This window comes from Cucurbita maxima, unplaced genomic scaffold (assembly GCF_002738345.1).
Source record: "Cucurbita maxima cultivar Rimu unplaced genomic scaffold, Cmax_1.0 Cma_Scf00090, whole genome shotgun sequence".
Lineage (NCBI taxonomy): Eukaryota > Viridiplantae > Streptophyta > Magnoliopsida > Cucurbitales > Cucurbitaceae > Cucurbita > Cucurbita maxima.
In genome coordinates this window covers 268,417-290,294 of record NW_019272106.1, presented here as the reverse complement: position 1 = coordinate 290,294, position 21,878 = coordinate 268,417, and the positions used below count along the sequence as shown (strand labels likewise).

General features: G+C 35.6%; 2 protein-coding genes across 3 annotated transcripts in view; one reads left to right on the top strand and one right to left on the bottom strand.

Moving 5' to 3' along the window:
• Positions 1 to 240: 240 nt before the first annotated feature.
• Positions 241 to 1,222, bottom strand: LOC111472844 (ribonuclease MC-like). Its single transcript, XM_023118453.1, has 2 exons — positions 983 to 1,222; positions 241 to 841 (listed from the first exon to the last, which is right to left on the bottom strand). Exons 1-2 carry the CDS (start codon positions 1,214 to 1,216, stop codon positions 245 to 247), a joined length of 831 nt encoding a protein of 276 aa, XP_022974221.1. The 5' UTR covers positions 1,217 to 1,222; the 3' UTR covers positions 241 to 244.
• Positions 1,223 to 3,082: 1,860 nt separating this feature from the next.
• LOC111472846 (general negative regulator of transcription subunit 3-like) overlaps positions 3,083 to 21,878 on the top strand; it is a 19,618-nt gene continuing 822 nt past the window's right edge. The window contains exons 1-15 of one of the 2 annotated variants that reach the window (XM_023118457.1): positions 3,083 to 3,362; positions 3,443 to 3,574; positions 4,992 to 5,129; positions 6,772 to 6,822; positions 7,411 to 7,500; positions 7,595 to 7,741; positions 11,533 to 11,643; positions 11,969 to 12,025; positions 12,987 to 13,727; positions 14,282 to 14,449; positions 15,674 to 15,836; positions 18,113 to 18,267; positions 20,663 to 20,941; positions 21,018 to 21,152; positions 21,225 to 21,406. In XM_023118457.1, the coding sequence (XP_022974225.1) occupies positions 3,270 to 3,362; positions 3,443 to 3,574; positions 4,992 to 5,129; positions 6,772 to 6,822; positions 7,411 to 7,500; positions 7,595 to 7,741; positions 11,533 to 11,643; positions 11,969 to 12,025; positions 12,987 to 13,727; positions 14,282 to 14,449; positions 15,674 to 15,836; positions 18,113 to 18,267; positions 20,663 to 20,941; positions 21,018 to 21,152; positions 21,225 to 21,406 (2,642 nt within the window). In that variant the 5' untranslated portion in view covers positions 3,083 to 3,269. Of the gene's footprint in view, positions 3,363 to 3,442; positions 3,575 to 4,991; positions 5,130 to 6,771; positions 6,823 to 7,410; positions 7,501 to 7,594; positions 7,742 to 11,532; positions 11,644 to 11,968; positions 12,026 to 12,986; positions 13,728 to 14,281; positions 14,450 to 15,673; positions 15,837 to 18,112; positions 18,280 to 20,662; positions 20,942 to 21,017; positions 21,153 to 21,224; positions 21,407 to 21,878 lie in introns of both variants that reach the window. The other variant, XM_023118456.1, reaches the window with a different exon arrangement.

The following is a 21,878-nucleotide window of genomic DNA, read 5'->3' as shown; positions in this document are numbered from 1 at the left end:
ACAAGCCGAATAGACCCAACCCAAATTATAAATATTGGATTGGATTAGCATAACCTTTTCTAAGGCCCTTGACTTATTTTAAAAATAATAAGTTATCTTACAGGATAACATTCCGAAACATAATTTAAATAAAAACATATCAAAGCATCTTTTTATGAAACTACAACCCGACACAGCACACACTACTCTTACGTCACGATATTACGATATATTATACATAGAAACATAAGTATTTTGGAACTCATTATTCCTGCTTTCCACCACCACTACCACCTCTACGTGTTCCATAAAATCTCTTCCGAAACAGGATGGTAATGGAAAGAAGAATACAGAGAAACAAAAACTTGAGAATAGAGACATGTGGGACTAAAGAATTCTTAAGCTCTCCAACTGCACTGACCAAACTCAAAGGTTGTCGATCGAGCCACACAAATTGTGAAGGACACGTGATTCCAGCAAATTGAGTACAGTTAATGAGAGTGACACCATTTTTGTCAAAGCACAAGATGATTTCGAACAATTGTTTCCTTTTAGATTGTGCATTTTTGTTGCAGCGTAAACCTGGCTTCTTACCTGTGGCAGCTTGAATGGCACCTTCAATGGCTTGGTATTGTCTAGTAGTTGTGGCAGTCGGGCCTAGCCCTGCGGTGTTCAAGATGGCCAGGAGATCGTAGTTATGGTTTGTACGAATATTTAGAGTTGTTTGGAAATATTGAAGTTGGTTGAAAGGAGGATCGGAACACGTTCCATGATTATCCCATTCGTGTTTCCAGAATCGTTGGTTGTTCCCATTTATTACGTCCGGCCAATATGTGTTTAATTGGGGTTCTAATGTTGCAATCTAAAACAACATAAGTAGCCAAAAATTTATTATACTTTTTAAATAAAAGATTCTTTAACACGAATCATAAAAAAAAAAAAAATAATAATAAAGAAAGAAAGAAATAAAAGAAAGAAATAAGAAAGAAGATAGCCTAAGAACCTGAGCTCGGTCAAATGGTTGTCCTGCACAAACAGGAGGAACATTTGAATAAGTGCTTGGCCACAAACCATGAATTGTGAACATGGCTGGAGGATTAGCATAACATCTTACTCCACTGCACGTAGCTGGAGGCCATTGTTGAACCATTTGAAAATAATCAAATTGAGCCTTTACACCTATCGTCAATAAGACGAGGTTGAATATAGAAACTATGAAAGGAGCCTTATTGACCATTCTTTGTTGATCACTTTTGTGCTTGCAAGCCAGATGAACATAATGGTTGGGTTTATATACACAATTTTCTTAACCATTCTTTGTTGACTTTTCTCCCTAAGAAATAATAAATATTAAAATGAATTTAATAACTTATCAATGTCATTATCTACCATTGTTCCGGACATATTTATATTCAACTAAATACGTATATCAGCCTAAGCCCACTGCTAGTAGATATTGTCGTTACTTCCCCTCAAGGTTTTAAAACGCTTCCGATTAGGAGAGGTTTCAACGCCTTTATAAACAATGCTTTGTTTTCCTCTCTAACCGATGTGGGATTTCATAACATTCTTATGAAAAACGTTCAAATGAGCCTACGATAAATAATTGAGATGTACTCTTTTCTCTAAACTCTCGTTTAAATCTTCATATCTCACTTATATTAAAATATATAATCTAGCTAACTAACGTGTAATAAAAGTCAAGAATATAAATTGAGAAATATTTATGGAGTAAATGTGAGATGTGGGGAGGTGATGCATATAAGACAAATTAATGGTGGTTGAGGCAAGGTATTTAATTGACAATATTTCATTATTAAAAGATCAATGGTATCTAAAGCTTCAAAAAAAAAAAAAAAAAAAAAAAAAATTGATGTATTGTTTTATAAAATTATAGACTTAGCCATGATTTTTAACTACCTTCCTTTTGTCTTTATTCTATTAAATATTTGATAAAATATGCCCAGAAAAATCTATTATTATGAGTGTTGATTGGAGTACCATTGATTTGAATCAACTATTATTGAGTATCGTCGTCCTCACTAAACTTGCAAAGTGTCATGAAGCGATTCGTCCACGTTGCCGCATCACGTGATTAAATATAAGTTTTAAAAAGAAAATTTAATCTATGGCCGATGTTTAGGTCAAGCTTTCCAATTTGGTTACATAATTTAACGCTCAATCCTAAGGCTATGGGTAGCGATTGCCATTGAGCTCGCTGAAGTCTGTAGATTGGGGCTTGGAGGCCACACGAATTTCAATTGCATGGTTGACTCTGGATTTTTGAACAAGCTTTAAGTTTGATATCTTTAAGGTAGAAGGGTGGAATATTTGTAATCTCAAAGGGGAGCTAGAAGAGTGAAGGATCAGGTCGAGCTAGTTTCGATTAAGATAAATGGATAGCGTACGAAGCGGAGAATGATAACTCAAGCCACGCTAGACAGAATCAGAAATTGCAATTCTAACAGCTCAATCGTTGAAAACACTAAGCGATCACACCCCACAAATACTTGACACTTGAATATGTGACATGAGCAATAACATTTTAGGTAATGACTAGCCAGTTTACCTTAAGATCTCGTAGAAATCCTCGATAGGTATAGATGTGAAGGAGTTGAGTAAGAGCCATCATAGAGGGCCCAAATAAGGCTAGTACATGAGAGACCGTGCAAGGAATTATGATAGGGCCAAGACTCAGGAATAAAGAGAGTTAGAGGGCACGATCCCCTACTTAAGTTCACTTAGAGCTATAGAATTTAGAGATGGTCTCAGACAATCAGTGACCTAGAGACGTGGTATGTAGCCATACCAATAATTAATTAGAGCTTACAATTAAGCTGTTTACTTAGTAGTAAACATACCCATAATAAAGAACGTTATACTAGTAGTAAGTATGATAGGAGTGTTTTTATTGAATCCCGTGTTCTCAAACTTAGGTTTTTAGATTATGTCGTAAACTATCTTAGGAATTGTTTTCTTAACACAAACTATTTCAGATCTTTTAATTAAAATATTTATAATTTATATATGGTTTTAACCAAAAAGAAAAAGAAAAAGAAAAATCCTGTTAAATGAGAGATAGAATAATACGGAGTCACAAAGGCATCGCGCCGAGTCTTTTATGTCTTCTCAATTCATCATTTTCCTCCCAACCGATGCCCGTACATATGAAACAAGAGAGACCCAGCAGGGATTGAGCCAATCTCATTCTTCGTTTGCCCTTCCTTAACAATCCTCCACCTTCCTGTTTTCGATAATTTATTCCTGAAATCTTCGTCTCTGGTTCCGCCATGGGTGCGAGTCGGAAGCTCCAAGGGGAAATTGACCGAGTTCTTAAGAAGGTACAAGAAGGGGTTGACGTCTTTGACAGCATTTGGAACAAGGTTCGTTTTCACCACCCTTGCCAGCTTTGCGTGTGCATTTGGAGCTTGCCCTTACTTTTTCTTGTCTCTCTCGCTTCTAGGTTTATGATACCGACAATTCCAACCAGAAGGAGAAATTTGAGGCGGACTTGAAGAAGGAAATAAAGAAGCTTCAGAGGTACAGGGACCAAATCAAGACCTGGATTCAGTCCAGCGAGATTAAGGATAAGAAGGTTTCTCTTCTCTATCGTATCTTTATGTTCTCAACGTTACTGTGATATCTGTCCACTTTCAATGGCAAATTCATTCCTAGGACGGCGATTTTTTTTCCTTTTCTTGTTGCGCTCATCCAATCGGTTCTTAGTAGTTAGTACATACCGAAGTTAATCACTCGCACGAGCATTTTATAGTTGAGAATTGAAGTCCGTTTATCTTTTAAAGATCCAAAAGTTGTCGCTCGTAACATCTAACCACAGCTTACCTAAGATGGACCAAATGGGGAGATCCTACCTTGGACTCTATACCCCATGTTGAGATCATCTAGCGTGTGTCTCCTACTAGAAACCTCGAGCTCTCTTGGATATTTGGTCTTCCATATGGCTTTGGTCAAGCTCTTTATTAACAAAAGTAGACTGTAGACCTGGAGGTTGATTGGTTGGTTGATAAAAGGGAGCCTAGAATATTCACCTCATCTGTCCAGCATCCATTGCATCTTATACTGACCCAATATTTGGCCACACTGTATTTTTAATGCATTACCTGAGGAATCAATCTAATACTTTTTACCCATTCCATGAGGAATTTGAAAAAAAAAAAACATAATGGCCTCTCCCACAACTCTTAATGGATATGCTACATATTATCATCTTGAAGGTCGATGATTTGATTCCCCACCCCCAATGGTTGCACTCAAAACAAATTTCCTCCCATAGCCAAACTTTTGTTCAAATCTTGAAGTTTAAATTTTTTTCTTCTGTTGTTCACAAAATAGTGGTAGAAACTTGAATCCTGATCCTCTTCTAAGACTAAAACTCTCGCTTCCTCTGTGAGGTGTATTTCTTTGACTCCATTAGCCAAGTATTTCTTGAAGAAATTTAAGGTTGCCAAGCGTTTTCTTCTTCCAGATTATAATATTCTCCTTTGCTGATTTAAGCTAATGATCAAACGCAAAGCCTGGCCACTCCTCAACTAATTTGATTCCACCATTTTTCCAGAGAAAGACATAACCGACTAGTGCTGCAGTTAACAGTTCCAAATTTGAGTGGGCTTTGGACCCCCCCCTGAAAGAGAGCCAGTCTTCAAGAGTATCTGCTTATGATCTTAAGTACTCCTCACTTTTCTTGAGAGCCTCTAGTTCTGAAATGTAAAGAACCAACCTTCCTAATTCTAAGATTCGTGAAAAGTTATATCTAATTTATCTATCTGTCTTATTCTGATACATTGTCTTGCTTAAATATTCTAATTACTACTTATAATATCTGTTTTGTATTCCCTATCTGGAAAAATTAGAATACACAAGTTGTAGCAATTTATTTGATTGATTTTTGTGAACCAAGAGATATATTCAATAAACTTCGAGAAATCTTATTTTTATTATAATTCTTGTCTATAGAGACTAATTATTTTCTATTTTGAAATTTGTTGATACAGGTCAGTGCCTCTTATGAGCAGGCTTTGTTGGATGCTCGTAAACTTATTGAGCGTGAAATGGAAAGATTTAAGATTTGTGAAAAGGAGACAAAAACTAAAGCCTTCTCGAAAGAAGGTTTGGGTCAACAACCTAAAACTGTATGCTCTTTAACTCTATTCTGTCTTCTCTTTGAGCTTAAATAAATGATAACCTGCTAAGCATGCTTATAAAAAATTGCTTCCATCCTTATAAAATATTGCTTCCATGCTATGTGATCAGGTGCTTGTCCCATTAATTTTTAGCAATTATCCTTTTGGAGATCTGGTTTAAAAAAAACCAAAGATTTTTTGAAGATAAGTTTCTTGATTTTGCTTGATCATTGAATTAATCAAGATCAAAGCTTCTTGGTGGTCTTCCGTGTCTAAAGGTTTTGTTGGCTATTCTCCTAATGATATCTGTAATATGTTGGGGCTTTAATTTGGTGCATGCCTCAGTCTATAGAGGAGTGGATGGTGGATTCCCTAAATGGAGGAGGATTGAAAGATAAGGGTAAGAGGTGCTATGGAGTGACATTTCGAAGGCTGTTTTGTGGTTTCTTTGGAAGGAGAGAAATGCAAAGATCTTTTCAGAAAATCTCATTCCTAAATGAAGGAAGATTAAAAGATAAGGCTAAGGTGCTACGGAGCTACGTTTCAAAGGTTGTTTTGTGGTTGCTTTGGAAGGAAAGGAATTCAAGAATCTTTTCAGAAAAGTTCACTGTTGATTATTTTTGTAACCTTGTACAGTTCATGGCCTCTAATTGGAGTAGCCAACACAAGCTCTTGTAGAATTACGCCACTTATTTTTTCAACTTAGACTGGAAGGTTTTCTTGTAACTTCTCTTTGTTAGGGAAGGGGACAGCTTGTCACATTGCCTGTTAGGTTGTAAGAGTTGGTTTTTTGGAATGAAGTGGTTATCATTACGTATTTAAAAAAAACGTTAAAGATGATTGTTCTTAGTCAGGTGATCCCACTGTAAGGTTTCTGTCCTTCCTAACTTGCTATAAAAACTCATGAATACAGTTACGGACAACTCAAAACTGAAACTGATTTCATTGGACTTCTCTGAACTGTTATTGGTTTTTATTTAGGATCAGATTAGTAAACTCTTCCTTGCTTGGTGCTGACTCCCAACTGTCCACCCCACGCCCACCTCCCTTTTCCGGGAAAAGTAATTTTATGAAGAGCTAAATTTCATGGGGGAATGGATGCAATATGCAGACTGCCAATAAAAAGAGCCTATATAAAATGTAGGGCATGCCTATGAGCCCTCCGAAAGTATAACTAAGACACAGTTGCATCTACCAGAATGATGCTATATCTCTATAACAAAGATTTCTTTTTAATTAGTGTTGTAATTGTTATATTTTTGGCTAAATTTTTAAGTTTGGTCTGTTAGCTTCCTTGTTTTGGGTTTATGTGTTTCTCCCTTTTCAGCTTTTATTAGTTTGCCTTCAAGTGTCATTTTCAGAAATATTGAAGAGTTTTCTATGTAATGGACTATATATTTGTAGTTCTATCTAAAACCTTATTGGTTTTTGACTTCCTTTCCTTGTCAATAATGAAATATGTCCTCTTGTCAATCATTTTAGTCATTTTCAATTTCAATTTTTCTTTCAAGTGGCTCTCAAGGAAAATTCTAATTGTTTTGTCAGTTAATGTACAAATAACTTGTAAATACTTGCTTTGCCTTCACGTAAAATTTGTTTACTATTTTTATTGTTGGTTATAATGAAGCTTCTCTTTGGTTTTTAAACATAGGATCCAAAGGAGAAGGCGAAATCAGAGACACGGGATTGGTTGAACAATGTGGTATGAAAATCTACTTGTACAGAACCTCCATAGATTCTACTTCTGTATTGGAGAACAATGCATTTGATTCAAGAATCAGCATGTTGTTCTTAGTTGCAATGGTTGAGCCTCCAGATGTCTGGAAAAAATAATATATATTTTTTTATAAGAAAGTGAAACTTATGTAACAATGTCTTCTTTTTGGTGTTCCATTTTCAAAGATTATCTTAGTCGGGCTTGGTGCAAATTTTTGGCAATTGGGAAATGTTTTTGTAGTCCGGTCCCCTCGTTTTGTATTTAAAAAAGAAAAAAGAAAAAAGAATGTTTCTTAAGAAGGTATGGGCAACCAACATATGCTAGAAGAGATGCATGGTAAATTAATTGTGTAGGATAGTTTGTTATGGAGGAGAATGCTTTGTATGACAAACTTTGAGTGGTGGGTCCCCCGCTAGTTACATGGGTTAAATGATGTTTTTGTGGATAGACCAGACTTTTCAAAACTTTAGAACCTTGTATAAACCTTTTCTTTTGTTGTTTATGGTTGGTAGGAAAATGAAAAACTCTGTCCAATTGCTTAACACAGGCACTCAATATTTTTATCCTGGTCAGGTTAGTGAGTTGGAATCTCAGATAGATAACTTTGAAGCTGAGGTCGAGGGTCTGTCTGTGAAGAAGGGGAAACAAAGGCCACCTAGGTTGGTAAGTAGTATTGTACTCTGAATTTTCTAAAATGATGTATTGTTCTTTCTTATAACTTTGGGTTTTCAATTATCTGTCCATGTTGCTGTTACAGGTTCATCTTGAAACATCCATTACCCGGCACAAGGCTCATATAATGAAGCTGGAACTAATCTTGAGACTGCTTGATAACGATGAATTGAGTCCTGAGCAAGTCAATGATGTCAAGGACTTCTTAGAAGATTATGTGGAAAGGAATCAGGTTGTTATATACCTTACATTTCTTTTTGCTTTCACGTTGTGTTGTACAGGTACTTTGTACTCTCTCTCCTTTTGGTTAGAAGTAAGTAACGTTCATTAAGATAATGCATAAAAGGCGACCCAAACAACGAAGCAAACAAAAATAAAGCTGGAGAGAAATTCCTCTCGTTGATAAGAACTAGAAATAAAGGACCATTTCAAAATTCTAATGATATGAAGCATAGAGGGAGGCAATGGAATGCCCTTCACTGGAAACTTCCTTCTAGACTTCTCAGAATTTATTTATTTATGATAAGAAACAGTGATTTCAGTATCAAAGAGGGAAGATACATAAGAGGAGACAAGAGGTCCCACCAAGCCTAGGGGATGCTTGGAGCTTCCTTCTAGACCTTTCTTAGCTGTTCGAAACACCACCTCACTGTCATCCAAGTTAAGCCCAACCAAAGCTGTTTTCTTCCTGTTAATATGAGCATCAAAGCCTTTTGAAGCAATCCAAAAACTCAAAGAAATTATCCAGCTCACAATCATACTCTGCTGTTCGCAAACAAAAATGATGATCCAGACTTGGTTGTGGTCTACTTTAACACTGTTAAAAAAAATCTGCATTTATGTCCCTGAGCCAGATTTGGTTAAGGATATCTGCTTCCAATACAAAAAGAAAGGGTGACAATGCACCTCTTTTCTAACCTGCTTTAGAAGCATAAATTCTCCCCTTGCCCTTCCATTGGCAAACAAAAAACCTAGTATCAGTTAGACTTGTTTATTTACTGGCCTACTAAAAGCTTTTTTTTTTTTTTTTTTTTTTTTTTTTTTTTTTTTTTTTTTTTTTTTTTTTTTTTGCTTTTTGTGGAAGGAAAGAAATTCTAGAGTTTTTCCTGAACGATTTCCTCTCTCTCTTCTTTTTCGGATTTTGGCTTTTTTCTAATTATTCCTCTGCTACCATCCATTTAGAGTGGCAGGTCTTTTTGTAATCTTCCTTTTGTTTGAGGGATACCTTCTTCCTTCTTTTTTAAGTTTTTTGGTTCTGACCTTTTGTTTGAATGAAATTTCTCTGCTTCTCATTATAAAAAAAAAGAAAAAGAAAAAGAAAATAACTGGGCCACTTAGACCCAATCTCCTTCTCCTCCTAGGAAAGCTAGAAGAAAGTCTCAAATGACTTATCTTTTCTTCATTAAAAAGTTAGGACCAAAGTGAAGAGTGAAATATTAGTTATTATAAAATGTTTTGTTAAGCTTTGCACTAAGAGATGTAATATCTGGATAAACTTATATATACTTAGAAGAGAAACCAATGGCCTGTTTGGTATGCAATCCGGATTATATTTTACGTTTTTAGATCCACTTAGTCAAAAAAATTTAGCTAATATCCATCTGATAGATTTGCTTTTGTTATTGGATTCTGAGATCCAAATAGTGGAAATTTTTAAAACAACATCGTTATATTTTAAGTGTATTCAAATTTTTAAATGCAAAATTACATTGAGAAAAATAAATACTTTGATGAATATGTTTTCATATTATAAACTCNTTTTTTTTTTTTTTTTTTTTTTTTTTTTTTTTTTTTTTTTTTGTTAAATTTGAATATTATTATATAATATACAATAAATTTAAAACATGTTCATAAATTAATTAGTAGTAGAGATTCATCCTAATATTTAGTTGGTTGGTAACTACAACCGTTTTTATGGTTTATAAATGTATTATCAAATACATTTTGAATAATGGTTTAAATCAGGATCCGGTTGCTAAATTTTCTACTCTACACATCCAAAACATTGAAACATAAAATACAACTCTGTTTTTCATTGAATCTTTTTTTACAAATTTTTGTTTTCAAATTACTAACCAAATGCACTATCATTGAGAGAAATGAAAGAATACAAAATAACATTACAAAAATGAGAGCCAAAACAAAAGGATGGATAGATTGTTTTCCTTAACTATGTTATGTCATAATTATAGGGAATATTTAAACTTTTTTTTTTTTTTTCTTAGAAGAAACAAAATTTTTCATTGATTGATGGGATACTAAGTATTAACCGGGAAAGAGATTACAAAAGGGCTCTGCAATTGGTCTGTGGTTCAATGCAGTGACTGCCATTTTGTGAAGGCTTTGGGATTGGAAACCAATTTTGAAAGATTTTGAGACATGGGGACTATTTTCACTTCTAGTTGTGTTATTTGCGCAATGATTTTTGAAGGTGCCTTCTTTGATCAATATACTTTCTTGTTTCCTCCCTGCAATTGAAACATATCAGCATTATGGTTTATTTGGCTTATCAGAAAAAGAAAAAAAAAAAGCTCTACAATTGATCTTCTGTAAATTTATCAATTGGGCTTTATTTTTTCCAACTGAAATCCCTTTTCCATAGTTTGTTGGTCTATTTTTGTATGCCTTTATATATTTTTTTCGTCTTTCTCATAGAAGCTCGATTTCTTATAATGTTTTTTTTTGTTTTTGTTTTTCTAATTTGGCTTGGACATCCAGGTTTCTTAGTTTATTATGTCAATAACATAAGAATCATAATAGCACCATGGTAGCTACCCACATAGGGTGTTAAAATCAATTTTCGTTATTGCTAAATTAATAAAAATTCCCTTGAACTTTGCCCTTTGTCTAAAAAATACCCTTAAACTTTCAAAAGTTTCAATAATACCCTTAAACTTTCAAAAGCCTCAAAAATACCCTTAAACTTTTATGAAAGTTAAAAAAATACCATTACCGCTAGTTTTGGATGGGAACCGTTAATATTTTGTTTCAAAAATACCCTTGAACTTTCATAATGATTTCACAAATACCCTTTACGTTTCAAAAAGTGTTTCGAAAATACCCTTGAATTTTCAAAACTTTCATTAGTACCCCTAAGATTTTTTAATAACTTCAAAAACATTTTAAAATTTTTAAAAAACTTCAAGAACACCTTTAACCTTTTTTGAAAAAAACTCAAAAATACCTTTACGGTTAGTACCACGTTTAGAAAATACTCATGAACTTTGAAAAGTAGCATTAAAAAGTTTGGAGATAATCTATGAGGTGTCAATAGACGGTTTTCATCCATATATTGACGGTAAGAATTTTTATGAACTTTTTAAATAAAGGTAAAGAGTGTTAATGCTACTTTTAAAATTTCTTGTTATTTTGTAAACATAGTACTAATGGTAGGGGTATTTAACTTTTTTAAAAAGTTGGGGGTACTAATGAAACTTTTTAAAGTTCAAGGGTATTTTTGAAACACTATTAAAAGTTGAAGGGTATTTATGAAATAAAGTACTAACGATTCCCATCCAAAACTAACGGTAAGGGTATTTTTTAGACTTCTTTGAAAGTTTATGGGTATTATTGAAACTTTTGAAAGTTTAGGGGTATTTTTTAGACAAACTACAAAGTTTAGGGTATTTTTATTAATTTAGCCTTTTCTTATAATCAAATGTTGCAAAGTTAGGTTGTTGTCTCATTAGATTACTTGAGGGTTGTCTTAGTTGGCCTTGACATTCACATATATTTAATAGAAAAATGGACAAAAGAACCATGGTTATAGAGGAGTAAAAATGGTTCGCCATGTAGAAATATCATGTAATAGTTTAGGACTACTCAAAAATAGTTGATTGATATTTCTGCAAATACATTTTTATGTCTTATTCTGGACTGATACTGTTCATTTGACTACCAGTACTACTGAAACCGTGTACTTCTATTTCTTCATTTCAATTGAATGTGTTCATATGACTATATTTCAGTTCATTTTAATATCACTCACACTAGCCATTGACTTCTCAAAAACTGTCTGTATAGGAGGATTTTGATGAATTTAGTGATGTGGATGAGCTTTACAGCTCATTGCCACTCGATAAGGTGGAATCCCTTGAAGATCTGGTTGCAATTTGCCCTCCCAGCCTTGTGAAGGTATTGTTTTTTCCTCCCTCTGCTAGAGAATAATGTTGTTAATAATTTTTTTTTTTGTAATCTCTTGGCCTTGGGTTGATTACCAACCTTTTCTCCCATTATTAAAAAAGAGAATATGGAAGACTATTTATGGAAATTTGTTCTTTGAGTGGAGGTGCAAGCCTCTTCTATTAAGAGATGCAAGCTTCTTGTATTGTCCAAGGAAGGCATAAAAAAAAGAATTTGAGCTTAAGACATAAGCCTCAAGAGCCTTTTAAATAGTTGTATCCTTGATAAAAACAAGTTGGAAATTTAATAAATAAATTGATATGTTTTCTTTTGGCAGGGTACACCAGCTCTCAACTTGAAGACTAGTGTGGCAACGTTGGCAACTCAAGTGCCTGTATGTCTTCCTCCATTAATAATATATCAGAGACATTTACTTTCTCATGTAACTCATATTATAAAGGATTTGGATAAATTTGAAAGGTATAGCATGTCTATTAGCCATTAGAGACATAAATTTTGATGATATATACTATTTTTTACTTGATTTCTTCATCATTTACATTCTGCTTTATTTAATGCATGATCCTTAAATTGATTTTTGGGCATCTGGACAAGTACCATGTTATGGAAATCTATTATTGGCCATGTAATTTGCGTTCTTGGTGCGGTGTAGACCAAATCAAGCTTCTTTATTAAAAATGTACTGAACTCCAAAGGAACAAAGCAGCCCATATTTGTATCCAATGTTACTGCACAAACTGTAACAACTAAAGGTAAATAAACACAGTAAAATAAAATAACTATTAATTACATCATGGTGGGAGTCCGTTGTAAAATGCTCTTTTCCCTGTATGATGGGAAAAGATGAGCATGGTTAACTGTAAAATTCAGTGCGGCATGATTGGATTCGCTTGTATGGGATTAGTTTTTGTAAAACCCATTGTATTCCTTTTCATTTGTTGTCATGTCAACGAGGTCCAACCTTTTGAGATTGAATTGGCTTCTCACTTCAAATTATGGCTAATATATTGCGAGGCTAACAAATGTTCATGGCCAATTTGCTTTAATTTTAGGAGTTGTGTTATTGACAAAGGTCTATTTTTGTCGAAGATTTGGAAAATTTTCATAGATCCTTATCCAAAATTTAGGTGTTCTATTTTCTTCTACAGAGAACATTTTAGGATTTTCATGTGAAATAGCAGAGATAAATCTGCAAGTGTAATCCAATGCGCTAACTTTTTTACTGTAGCTTAGGATTAAACAAAATACTTGCACATTTTTTACCCTTGTTTTGTCCTAAATAGCACACTGTATAGTTGCTGGAGTACATTGGTAATGGATGATGAATTTTCCAGGTTACTGGTGCTCCTAATCTTCAACAAAATACTGTTATTCCAGATCAGGTTGATGATTCAACCTTGCCAGATGGTAACACAGACACTCTTTTGAAGAACCCACCTCCTAAGAATAGTGTCCTTGGTTCTTCTGCGGCTACATCACCCACCGGGAACCATGCTACCTCAGCATCCTTGAATGGTGCAGGGCATGGGTCTGCCTTGTCCGTTACATCAGCCATTCTTCCAGGTTCAAGTGCTGTTCGTGCTGTATTGGAGACTACGGGTGCTTCTAATTCATCTCCTGTAAATATGCCCAATTCTGCGAAGGATGAAGAAATTGCTAGCTTCCCAGGCCATAAACTATCTCCATCATTTTCGGATTCTGGACTTGTAAGGGGTGGCATGGGAAGAGCTGTCATTGCTAATCAGCCACCCTCCACTTCCTCCCATACTTCTGGTATTGTGGTTCCTAGCACTATAATTCTTGGTAGCGTTCCTTCTACATCTGAAGTGACAATGAGAAACATTATGGGAGCTGAAGAACGGGCTGGTAACAGTGGCATGGTTCAGTCCATGGTTTCCCCTTTAAGTAATAGAATCGTTTTGCCTACAGCAGCTAAAGTTAGTGATGGAACAACTACAGTTGATCCTAGCAATGTTAGTGATGCAGCAGTTATAGGTGGTCGGGTTTTCTCTCCATCTGTGGTTCCTAGCATGCAGTGGAGGCCAGGAAGTTCTTTTCAAAATCCGAATGAAGGAGTATGATGCTTACTAGTTTATTCAAAATTTCAGTTCATTTTTTTAATTGGAATACTTATAAATGTGGATTATTTAACTACTGATGATTAATGGGAGATTTTAAGATAAATTAAAATCATTTGTGGGGTTGATAATGAATTAATCTGTTGAGGGTGGAGTATTTCTTAGTTATATGCTTTAGTAAAAAGTTTATAAAGATAATTTTAGCGGCCAACACGAGTCCATTTCAGTGGTTAAGGTATCTACTTCTCTTGAGGTCAGAAGTTCAATTCCTCACCCCATATTTGTTTTACTAAAAAAGAAAAAGAAAAGGGGAAAGGAAAGAGAAGATAATTTGAGCTTGTTTCTGTTTCTTTCTCAAAAAAGCTAAGGTCATTGTTTCAAGTTTGTTCTGAACCTTGTTTGTTTACTTAATAAAATATTCATATAAATCTTTAGTGATAAATGGTTCAATACTAGATGACTTTGATGTAATCATATGATTACTGGCTTATTCCCAAGACAATCTATAAAATTACTTTTTGTCCTTATGTAGTTAACTATTTCATCTTCAGGGGCAGTTTCGTGGAAGAGCTGAAATAGCACCAGATCAGAGGGAGAAGTTCTTGCAGCGCCTCCAACAAGTTCAGCAACAGGGCCATAGTACACTTCTTGGCATGACTCTTGGTGGAGGAAATCACAAGCAATTTTCTTCACAACAGCAAAGTTCACTTCTTCAGCAGGTTTTCTCATTCAAAATGCAAAGCTCTCTTTCTTTAGTACACGTTCGGCAATTATTTTATTGAAAAACAGTGGCCTTTTTGCTGCTTCTTCATGCATGCCTTTGATGGTAGGGGAAAGATAAGAAATGTACCCGTAATAAAACCCCTTTGGTGAATAATAAATGAGTAATTGGGATAGTTTCCCCCTTAATTCATTGGCTTTTGGGAGAATGCTTTATCCTCCTATTTTTCATATTCTTTCTACTTCTCTTTACTTTCTCTCACTTTCCATCCTCCCTCCCTCTACTTTATCTCTCCCCCTTCGTCTTTCCACATTCTCTCTCTATACTCTCACCCCCTTGTATGTGATGGATATTTAACTGAGTGAGGCTGATACTGTGGTGGTTGAGGACAAAATTGATGTTCTCTAATGTTTAGTGATTTCTTCTAATTGCATTCTGATATAGTTGTGTAAGTTTTGCTTGTAAAGTGTTCATTTATAAATGCCTAAAAGATAACGCCTTCATGTGGGGCAATAACCTGATGAATCATCAAAAGTGGTACATTTTCTGTGGTATGAAGAAAGTATGTGGAGCATCAAAAGTGCCCGCTTAAAGAACTGGTATAAGAAAAGAGAGAAGTTAAAAGACAACAAATTAACATTTAGGAGGTTGACGTTAGTGAATTCAATAAGCTGACTTGGCCACTACTTTTTTTTATTTTATTTTATTTTTTTAAAGAACAAAAACTTTCATGGAGAAAAAAAAAAAATGAAAGAATCGACGGGCATACATTAAGCAATCTCTCAAAAGGAAGCCCCACTTAGGTAATGAGCTCTCTAATTGTGCAAAATAGTACCTATGGGATAGTTACAAAAGACCTTTGAACCTGAAGCCCAAAGAGAAACGTGAAATCTAACATGAGACCAAACAAGCTTGAAATCTAACATGAGACCAAACAAGCTAACTTGAGCATAACGCAAATAGATAAGACATTATATACCAACCAAGGGGTCAAAGATTCGGATCCTCATCTCCATCTTGCTTGTTGTTGAACTAAATTGAAGAAGCTTACCATTGCGTTGCACCATAATACAACGGAAACCTTTTCTTGATTGTTCTTTAGAACCTTTCATAGCTGTACAGGTTTATCGTGAATAATTATGCTTGCTGATCACCATGTTCAGTCTGAACATAATTTGGCATTCTTAAATAGTCTCAATGATTTGTTTTACTGTATTTTCAGTTCAACTCCCAAAATTCATCTGTTACTTCTCAAGCTGGTCTGGGAATAGGAGTTCAAGCACCTGGAGTAAATGCTGTTACCTCTGGCTCATTACAGCAGCAGCCAACTTCCTTCCAGCAGTCTAATCAGCAAGCATTAATGACAACTGGGGCAAAAGATTCTGGTATGACCTGGCTTCTTGTTGTCATATTCCAATGTGTTAAGGCTCCTCCACCCCTGTGGGTTGCCCTTCATATTCAATTTTGCATGGGTGAAGGGGCACAATTGAAATTATGAAGCCCCCATGTAATTACCTTGGGATAGGACATCATGTATAAATGTGTTTATATTTGATCGTCCTACGAAGATTAAAGACAAGTAGGGCAAAAGATTTTGGTACTATCTTGCTTCGTGTCCTCATATTCCTTTCGCCTCCTTCCCGTGGGTGCCCTTCATATTCAATTTTTGCATGGGTGAAGGGGGCACGGTTGAAATTATGATGCCCTAATGTAATTACTTTGGGAGTGGACATCACACATGAATGCATGTTTTCATTTGACCCTCCTACCGAGATTAATATCTCAGATTTAGGCTCCCTGCTTCTGTCTCCACCTCTTTTGTTATGAGTTAGTACTTTATTAGAACATCAAGTACTCTATTCTTAGGATTATCTGAAGTGCGAGGCGCAATATTTTACTAGAGCTTAAGTAAGCAATGAAAAGAAAAGTACGTTGTTTTTTTCCTCCAAGGTGCATGACAGAAAAACATTGAAGTTTTTTATGCATTAAAAAATGTAGTATAGTGAATAATAAAATAATAATTATTTAAGAGATGAAAGCTTTTTGTGAGAAATTGGGGAGAAATTTGAGATCTTTTGAGAGTTCTTTAGATACTTTATTAAAAAATAAGATGAGTGCTTCAGGCACCCTAAAATGTACACACTTGCATTGAGTGGCTTAGTGAGGATGTGAGTTGCTTAACCTCGCTATTTTAGCTTACACATGCATTGGGAGTATCCCTTTCAATAATCATATATTAGTCTCCTGTAATGGTAAGCCGAGATGTACAATTTGTGCTTTGAGAAGTTTGAGACAGGTGAGCCACTTTCATCCTTACTTTTCCTTTTAGTTAGGGATGTCTTTTGTAGAATTGTTTTGAAAGGTGTGGATGGTAACATTCTCAAGGGGTTTCTAGTAGGGAGGGATAGTTAGACTCTATCTCATCTCCTGTTTGCGGATTACATGATATTTTTTTGCTCAAGTGTCTTTTGTTAATCTCAACCGTATCTTATTGTTTTCTTTGTCTATTTTGAATCAAAGATTACAGTGCTAAAAGTCATGTGTTAGTAGGCATTAATTGAGACCATTCTAAGTTGGATAGGTGGATTTCTGTAGTGGGCTGTGAGATAGGTTATTTTCCCTCTTCGTTCTTGGGTTTCCCTCTTGGTAACGACCCTAAAAGTGTCCTTTCATCAGACCCAGTGATGGAGAAGTTGCAAAAATAGTTCGCTTCAAAAATGTGTTTTTTTCTAAGCGGTAGACTCACCCTTATTGTGCGGAATCCCAATTTACTTCCTCTCGTTGTTCAAAGTCATGATTTAATGAGTAAGAATTTAGAGAGGACAATGAGGGACTTTTTGAGTGTTTCCCTAAAAGATGTGTTCAACACACGCTTCAGCCATGCCATGCCTTCCGAAGTGCGCTAGGCATCTAGGACTAGAACGCTAACAGTAATATAACTTGCTTCAGCCATGCCATGCATTATGTTTTCTTAAAATTGAACCTCTTTTTATGATTTCTTATGTTAGTTTTCAATCGATGTTAGAATGTTATTTCTGCCAACTGGAATGTGTTGTAAGCTCATTGCCTCTTTTTAGGACTCCATGTCCTTTCTTTTGTATTCTTTATTATGTTGAATATACTAACTCAAACCAAAATGTCGTCTTAAATTCTTCTGTTTGTTGCCATTTGGAACCTCAAATTTCCTTTGGTTCAAATTCTCTAATGGTCTCTTTTGGAAAAATTAACTCTGTAGAAATCAAATTAAAAATTCAGATTGCCACTATGACGCACTTGCACAAAAATATGTATCAAGTCTATAGAACATATTTTACAAAGGCGTGTTTTTGTAAGAAAAGCATGGGCTTATTCTTCAACATGTTTAGGTTGACTTGTGGTTTCCTCGTCAAGTTACAGGGTTTTCGTCATCAAACTCGATCAGGTTCTAAGTTTGGGATAGTTTCTTTTGAAAAGAAACAAGCATTTTATGGAGGATAATTTGAGAAATTTAGTAAAGTGGTGGATCCAGTTAAATTTATAACCTCTCGGTGATGTGTATTGCCACATGTTTTTGAAGTTAGCCTTCCTTTACAATGCAGAAATGATATATCGATTACTGAAATGCTTGTGTTCTCATAAAACTTAATAAACAAGACTGACGATAAGTTCTTGTGTAATGCAGATGTTGCCCATTCAAAAGTTGAGGAGGAGCAGCAGCAGCAACACCAGCAACAAGGTTTACCCGAGGATACTAATGATTCTGCTTCTGCTTCTGCTTCTGCTTCTGTCCTTGGAAAGAATCTGATGAATGATGATGACTTAAAAGGATCATATGCGGTAGATACTCCAGTACGTGTTATTTCTCATCTATCATAATGATCATTACTTTGGTGCATTAATCTTTCCTTGTCAAACAGGTTGTTAAATATTATTACAATACATAAACAATATGAGCCTGTATGTTAAAGAGACTGCATCCAATCCTAACGTTTGCTTAGAGCTTCTATGTAAATGAAAATAATTGAACAAATTTGTTTGATATTCAATTTACCTGCACCCAGTATCCTCAATGCTCTCCCTCCCCCAGCTCTCCCAAACCCATCCCTTCCATCAGAATTTCACCCCAACCATGCCATCTATCCTCGTACCTCTAGACCATCAGTGTTCACCATGGCTCTTCCCCAACCATCCCAATCAGTCGCCCTCAATAGGAAGTCTTTCTCTATTTTACTCGATTGTAGTCCATTCTTATAGTTTGCTTACATTAAAATACATTGTGTAACTGTGTCACCTCTTTGTTGATTGTCACTCAGTTTGAGATTCAGCTCAAAGACTTGTGATTTATACCTAATTCTGACTACCTCAGGTGACACTATCCCATAATTGATGTGCAGTAGTGTAACACATAGTCACAGCTTTATCTCCTGCATTATATAATTCATGAGCCATGTTATAACCATTAAGTTTTCAGCATCCTAACAGACAAAAGAAGGATCATCTTGAGTGAGAATTTTTTTGTCTCCAGTAAGATGGTCAATCTTTCCGTTCATGAATATACATCCACACATTTTGGGACCAACGCAAAAAGTTATCTTCATTAAGCCGAATGGTAGTAACTTGGACAGTAGGACTATTAGGATGGATATGATTATCCGAAACTTTGGCAATGTATGACTTATTTTCTGATATTATTGCTGAAGAATAGCTTGGGTTGAGGTTAATTGTCTTAATTTAGAGAATCCAACAGCTAAAAGAGGACGTAAGCAATCAGATATCCACAAAAAACTGATTGAGAATCAAAGCACAAACCAAATTAGAAACGTAGAATACCCACAATCGAGAAATACCTCTAAAATTGAGAACCAAATTGATGGTGACACACTCTGCGAATGGTGAAGGAGTAATGACGGTGAGGAGCTAACGGACTGTATGGATTGAGGATGATGTGAACAGATGAGGGGCAAATTGTAGGGAGTACAAACCACTGGATATGACGTGCCTTGTGTAGTTGGGGTCTGATGATGAACTAAACTAGGGAAGTCAACGTAGAGCAAATCAGGCAACATCGAGTATTGAAGGGAGTTTGCAATTGGAGTCTTGTGGGCAACGGTGACTAGGGACAGCAGCTAGGGTCTAGGGTTAGAGTTGTAGTTTTAGGGTTTTATTCATTGTTAAATTGTCGGTAAACCCAAAAGCTTTAGTTGATGAGTTACAGTAAATTTAATTATATTTACTTTACAAAAGCATGATAGTATAAATCATGTGGTAATGAAAATTATGCATTTTACGTAGTTTCTTTATATTATTTCACTTAACTACACAATTCTAAGCTCTTAGTCGTCTAGGTAAGTAATCCTTGATTCAATTGTTATCATCTACCGCAAAAAGTTGTCTATATAAGTGGGATTTCTATCCATCAAAATGCACCAAAGGAAGCTTCTGATGATGTTGAGCGAAAAAATTTCAATCTTCTCCTTTGAAAAGATGAGTAAGGAGAGGAAAGATTTGCTGATACCTTCTGACCAAGTCGCATGACTAACTGAAAGTGGCATAAAAAAGTTTCTAAAACATGATAACTTGATCACAATGAACGGAAGTATAATCTCGATGTCCTATTTTACTGATGATGCACGTATTAGGATTCAAGTTGGTAAGCATGTGGGCTTTCGCTCTTTCAGAACAAATGTTCTCTTCGTTTTCATCTGTTAGAAACCAAATGCTTGAAACTGGAGTTGTACTGAAAAGTTGAAGAACAAGAAAATAACTACAATATGTAAATTAATTTGAGGAAATTGGATGGAACCTTCCAGCCCGGAAAACTATAAAATTGCCAATTGTCTCCACCTCTCACATTCTGTATGTATCTACCACACCGCACTAACACACTCTAATAACTCAATACGACTATCATTTTCTCGATTATATCTTTGATATCATTGTAAGTCACATCTAAGTTACCAACTGCTTTTCAGAATATGGAGTTGGAGGTCTAATGCAGTATCACCTAGGACATTATTTTTGTTGCCTTTTCTTGGAATGTAAAATGATTTATGTGTTTATTCCATTTCTTCTACTAAATCCAATTAGAAAAGGGTTATTTTCATATATTAAAATAACCTTTATGAGAGCTTTGATCTCTAATTTTTTCAATTTAGTCATTTGTTCTATAAAAAAACTGTATCACTTGATAATCTAAACAACAACCTGAATTTCCACTATCTGTATGTTGTAGGCTGGTGTACCTGCTTCATTGACCGAGACTGCTTCAGTGTCAAGAGAAGATGACCTTTCTCCTGGTCAACCTTTGCAGCCTGGCCAACCTTCTGGAAGTCTTGGTGTCATTGGCCGAAGAAGTGTTTCTGACTTGGGTGCCATTGGTGATAGCCTTGGTGGATCCTCGATGGCTACTGGAGGAATGCATGATCAATTCTACAATTTGCAAATGCTTGAAGCTGCATACTATAAGCTACCTCAGCCGAAAGACTCAGAGCGTCCAAGGAGTTATACTCCAGTACAGATACATATCTCTTTATTTTATTTACTATATTACATAGATTTTATTTTACTCTAAACTTATTCATCTGCAGAGACACCCTGCAATTACTCCTCCGAGCTATCCTCAAGTACAGGCACCTATTATAAACAATCCTGCTTTTTGGGATCGATTAGGTCTCGAGACCTATGGCACTGACACATTGTTCTTTGCATTTTACTATCAACCGGTATTACTCTCTATATTTTGTCACGCATTGCTATTGTTGTGACAATGAATTTAATCATGTGCTGGACCGCAGAACACCTATCAACAATATTTGGCTGCTAGAGAATTAAAGAAACAATCTTGGAGATATCACAGAAAATACCAGACATGGTTCCAAAGACATGAAGAGCCAAAAGTTGCTACAGATGAATATGAGCAGGGAACTTATGTGTACTTCGATTTTCATGTTAATAATGATGACCTACAACATGGATGGTATGTTTACTTGTTAATCTCGGCAATGTTTCTATTTGCTACCCCATTTCTTACTGACTTGTGTACATGTAAGGTGGAATCTTGTGTTTAGTGACATCTAGTTCTACTCTTATGGAGATGTTAATGACTGATATGATGCTATAAAAATATGATTGAAACTTAGAACATTAAGAAGCTCGTGCGGCCACTTCCCTTTTTGCTAATGATGAAAGGAGTCCGAGTTCCTAATGCAAATAAGTTTTCGTAAATACATTACTGTTTTGGGGAAAAGGTCAAGTTACTGCAGAGAGAGAAGGTTTTCTTTGGAGTTTAAGGGCTCACAAAACTGGGTTTGGATGATCTAAAGTAATACTTTATGCATCCACACTATTCTGCCGACCCCCCCCCCCCCCCCCCCCCCCCCCCCCCCCCCCCCCCCCCCCCCCCCCCCCCCCCCCCCCCCCCCCCCCCCCCCCCCCCCCCCCCCCCCCCC

Bases quoted from the DNA above. Each gene is read 5' to 3' on its own strand.
- LOC111472844 (XM_023118453.1), bottom strand. From the start codon at position 1,216: ATGGTCAATAAGGCTCCTTTCATAGTTTCTATATTCAACCTCGTCTTA. The intron at 842-982 runs GTTCTTAGGCTA...ATGTTGTTTTAG, and splicing joins AACCATTTGACCGAGCTCAG to ATTGCAACATTAGAACCCCA.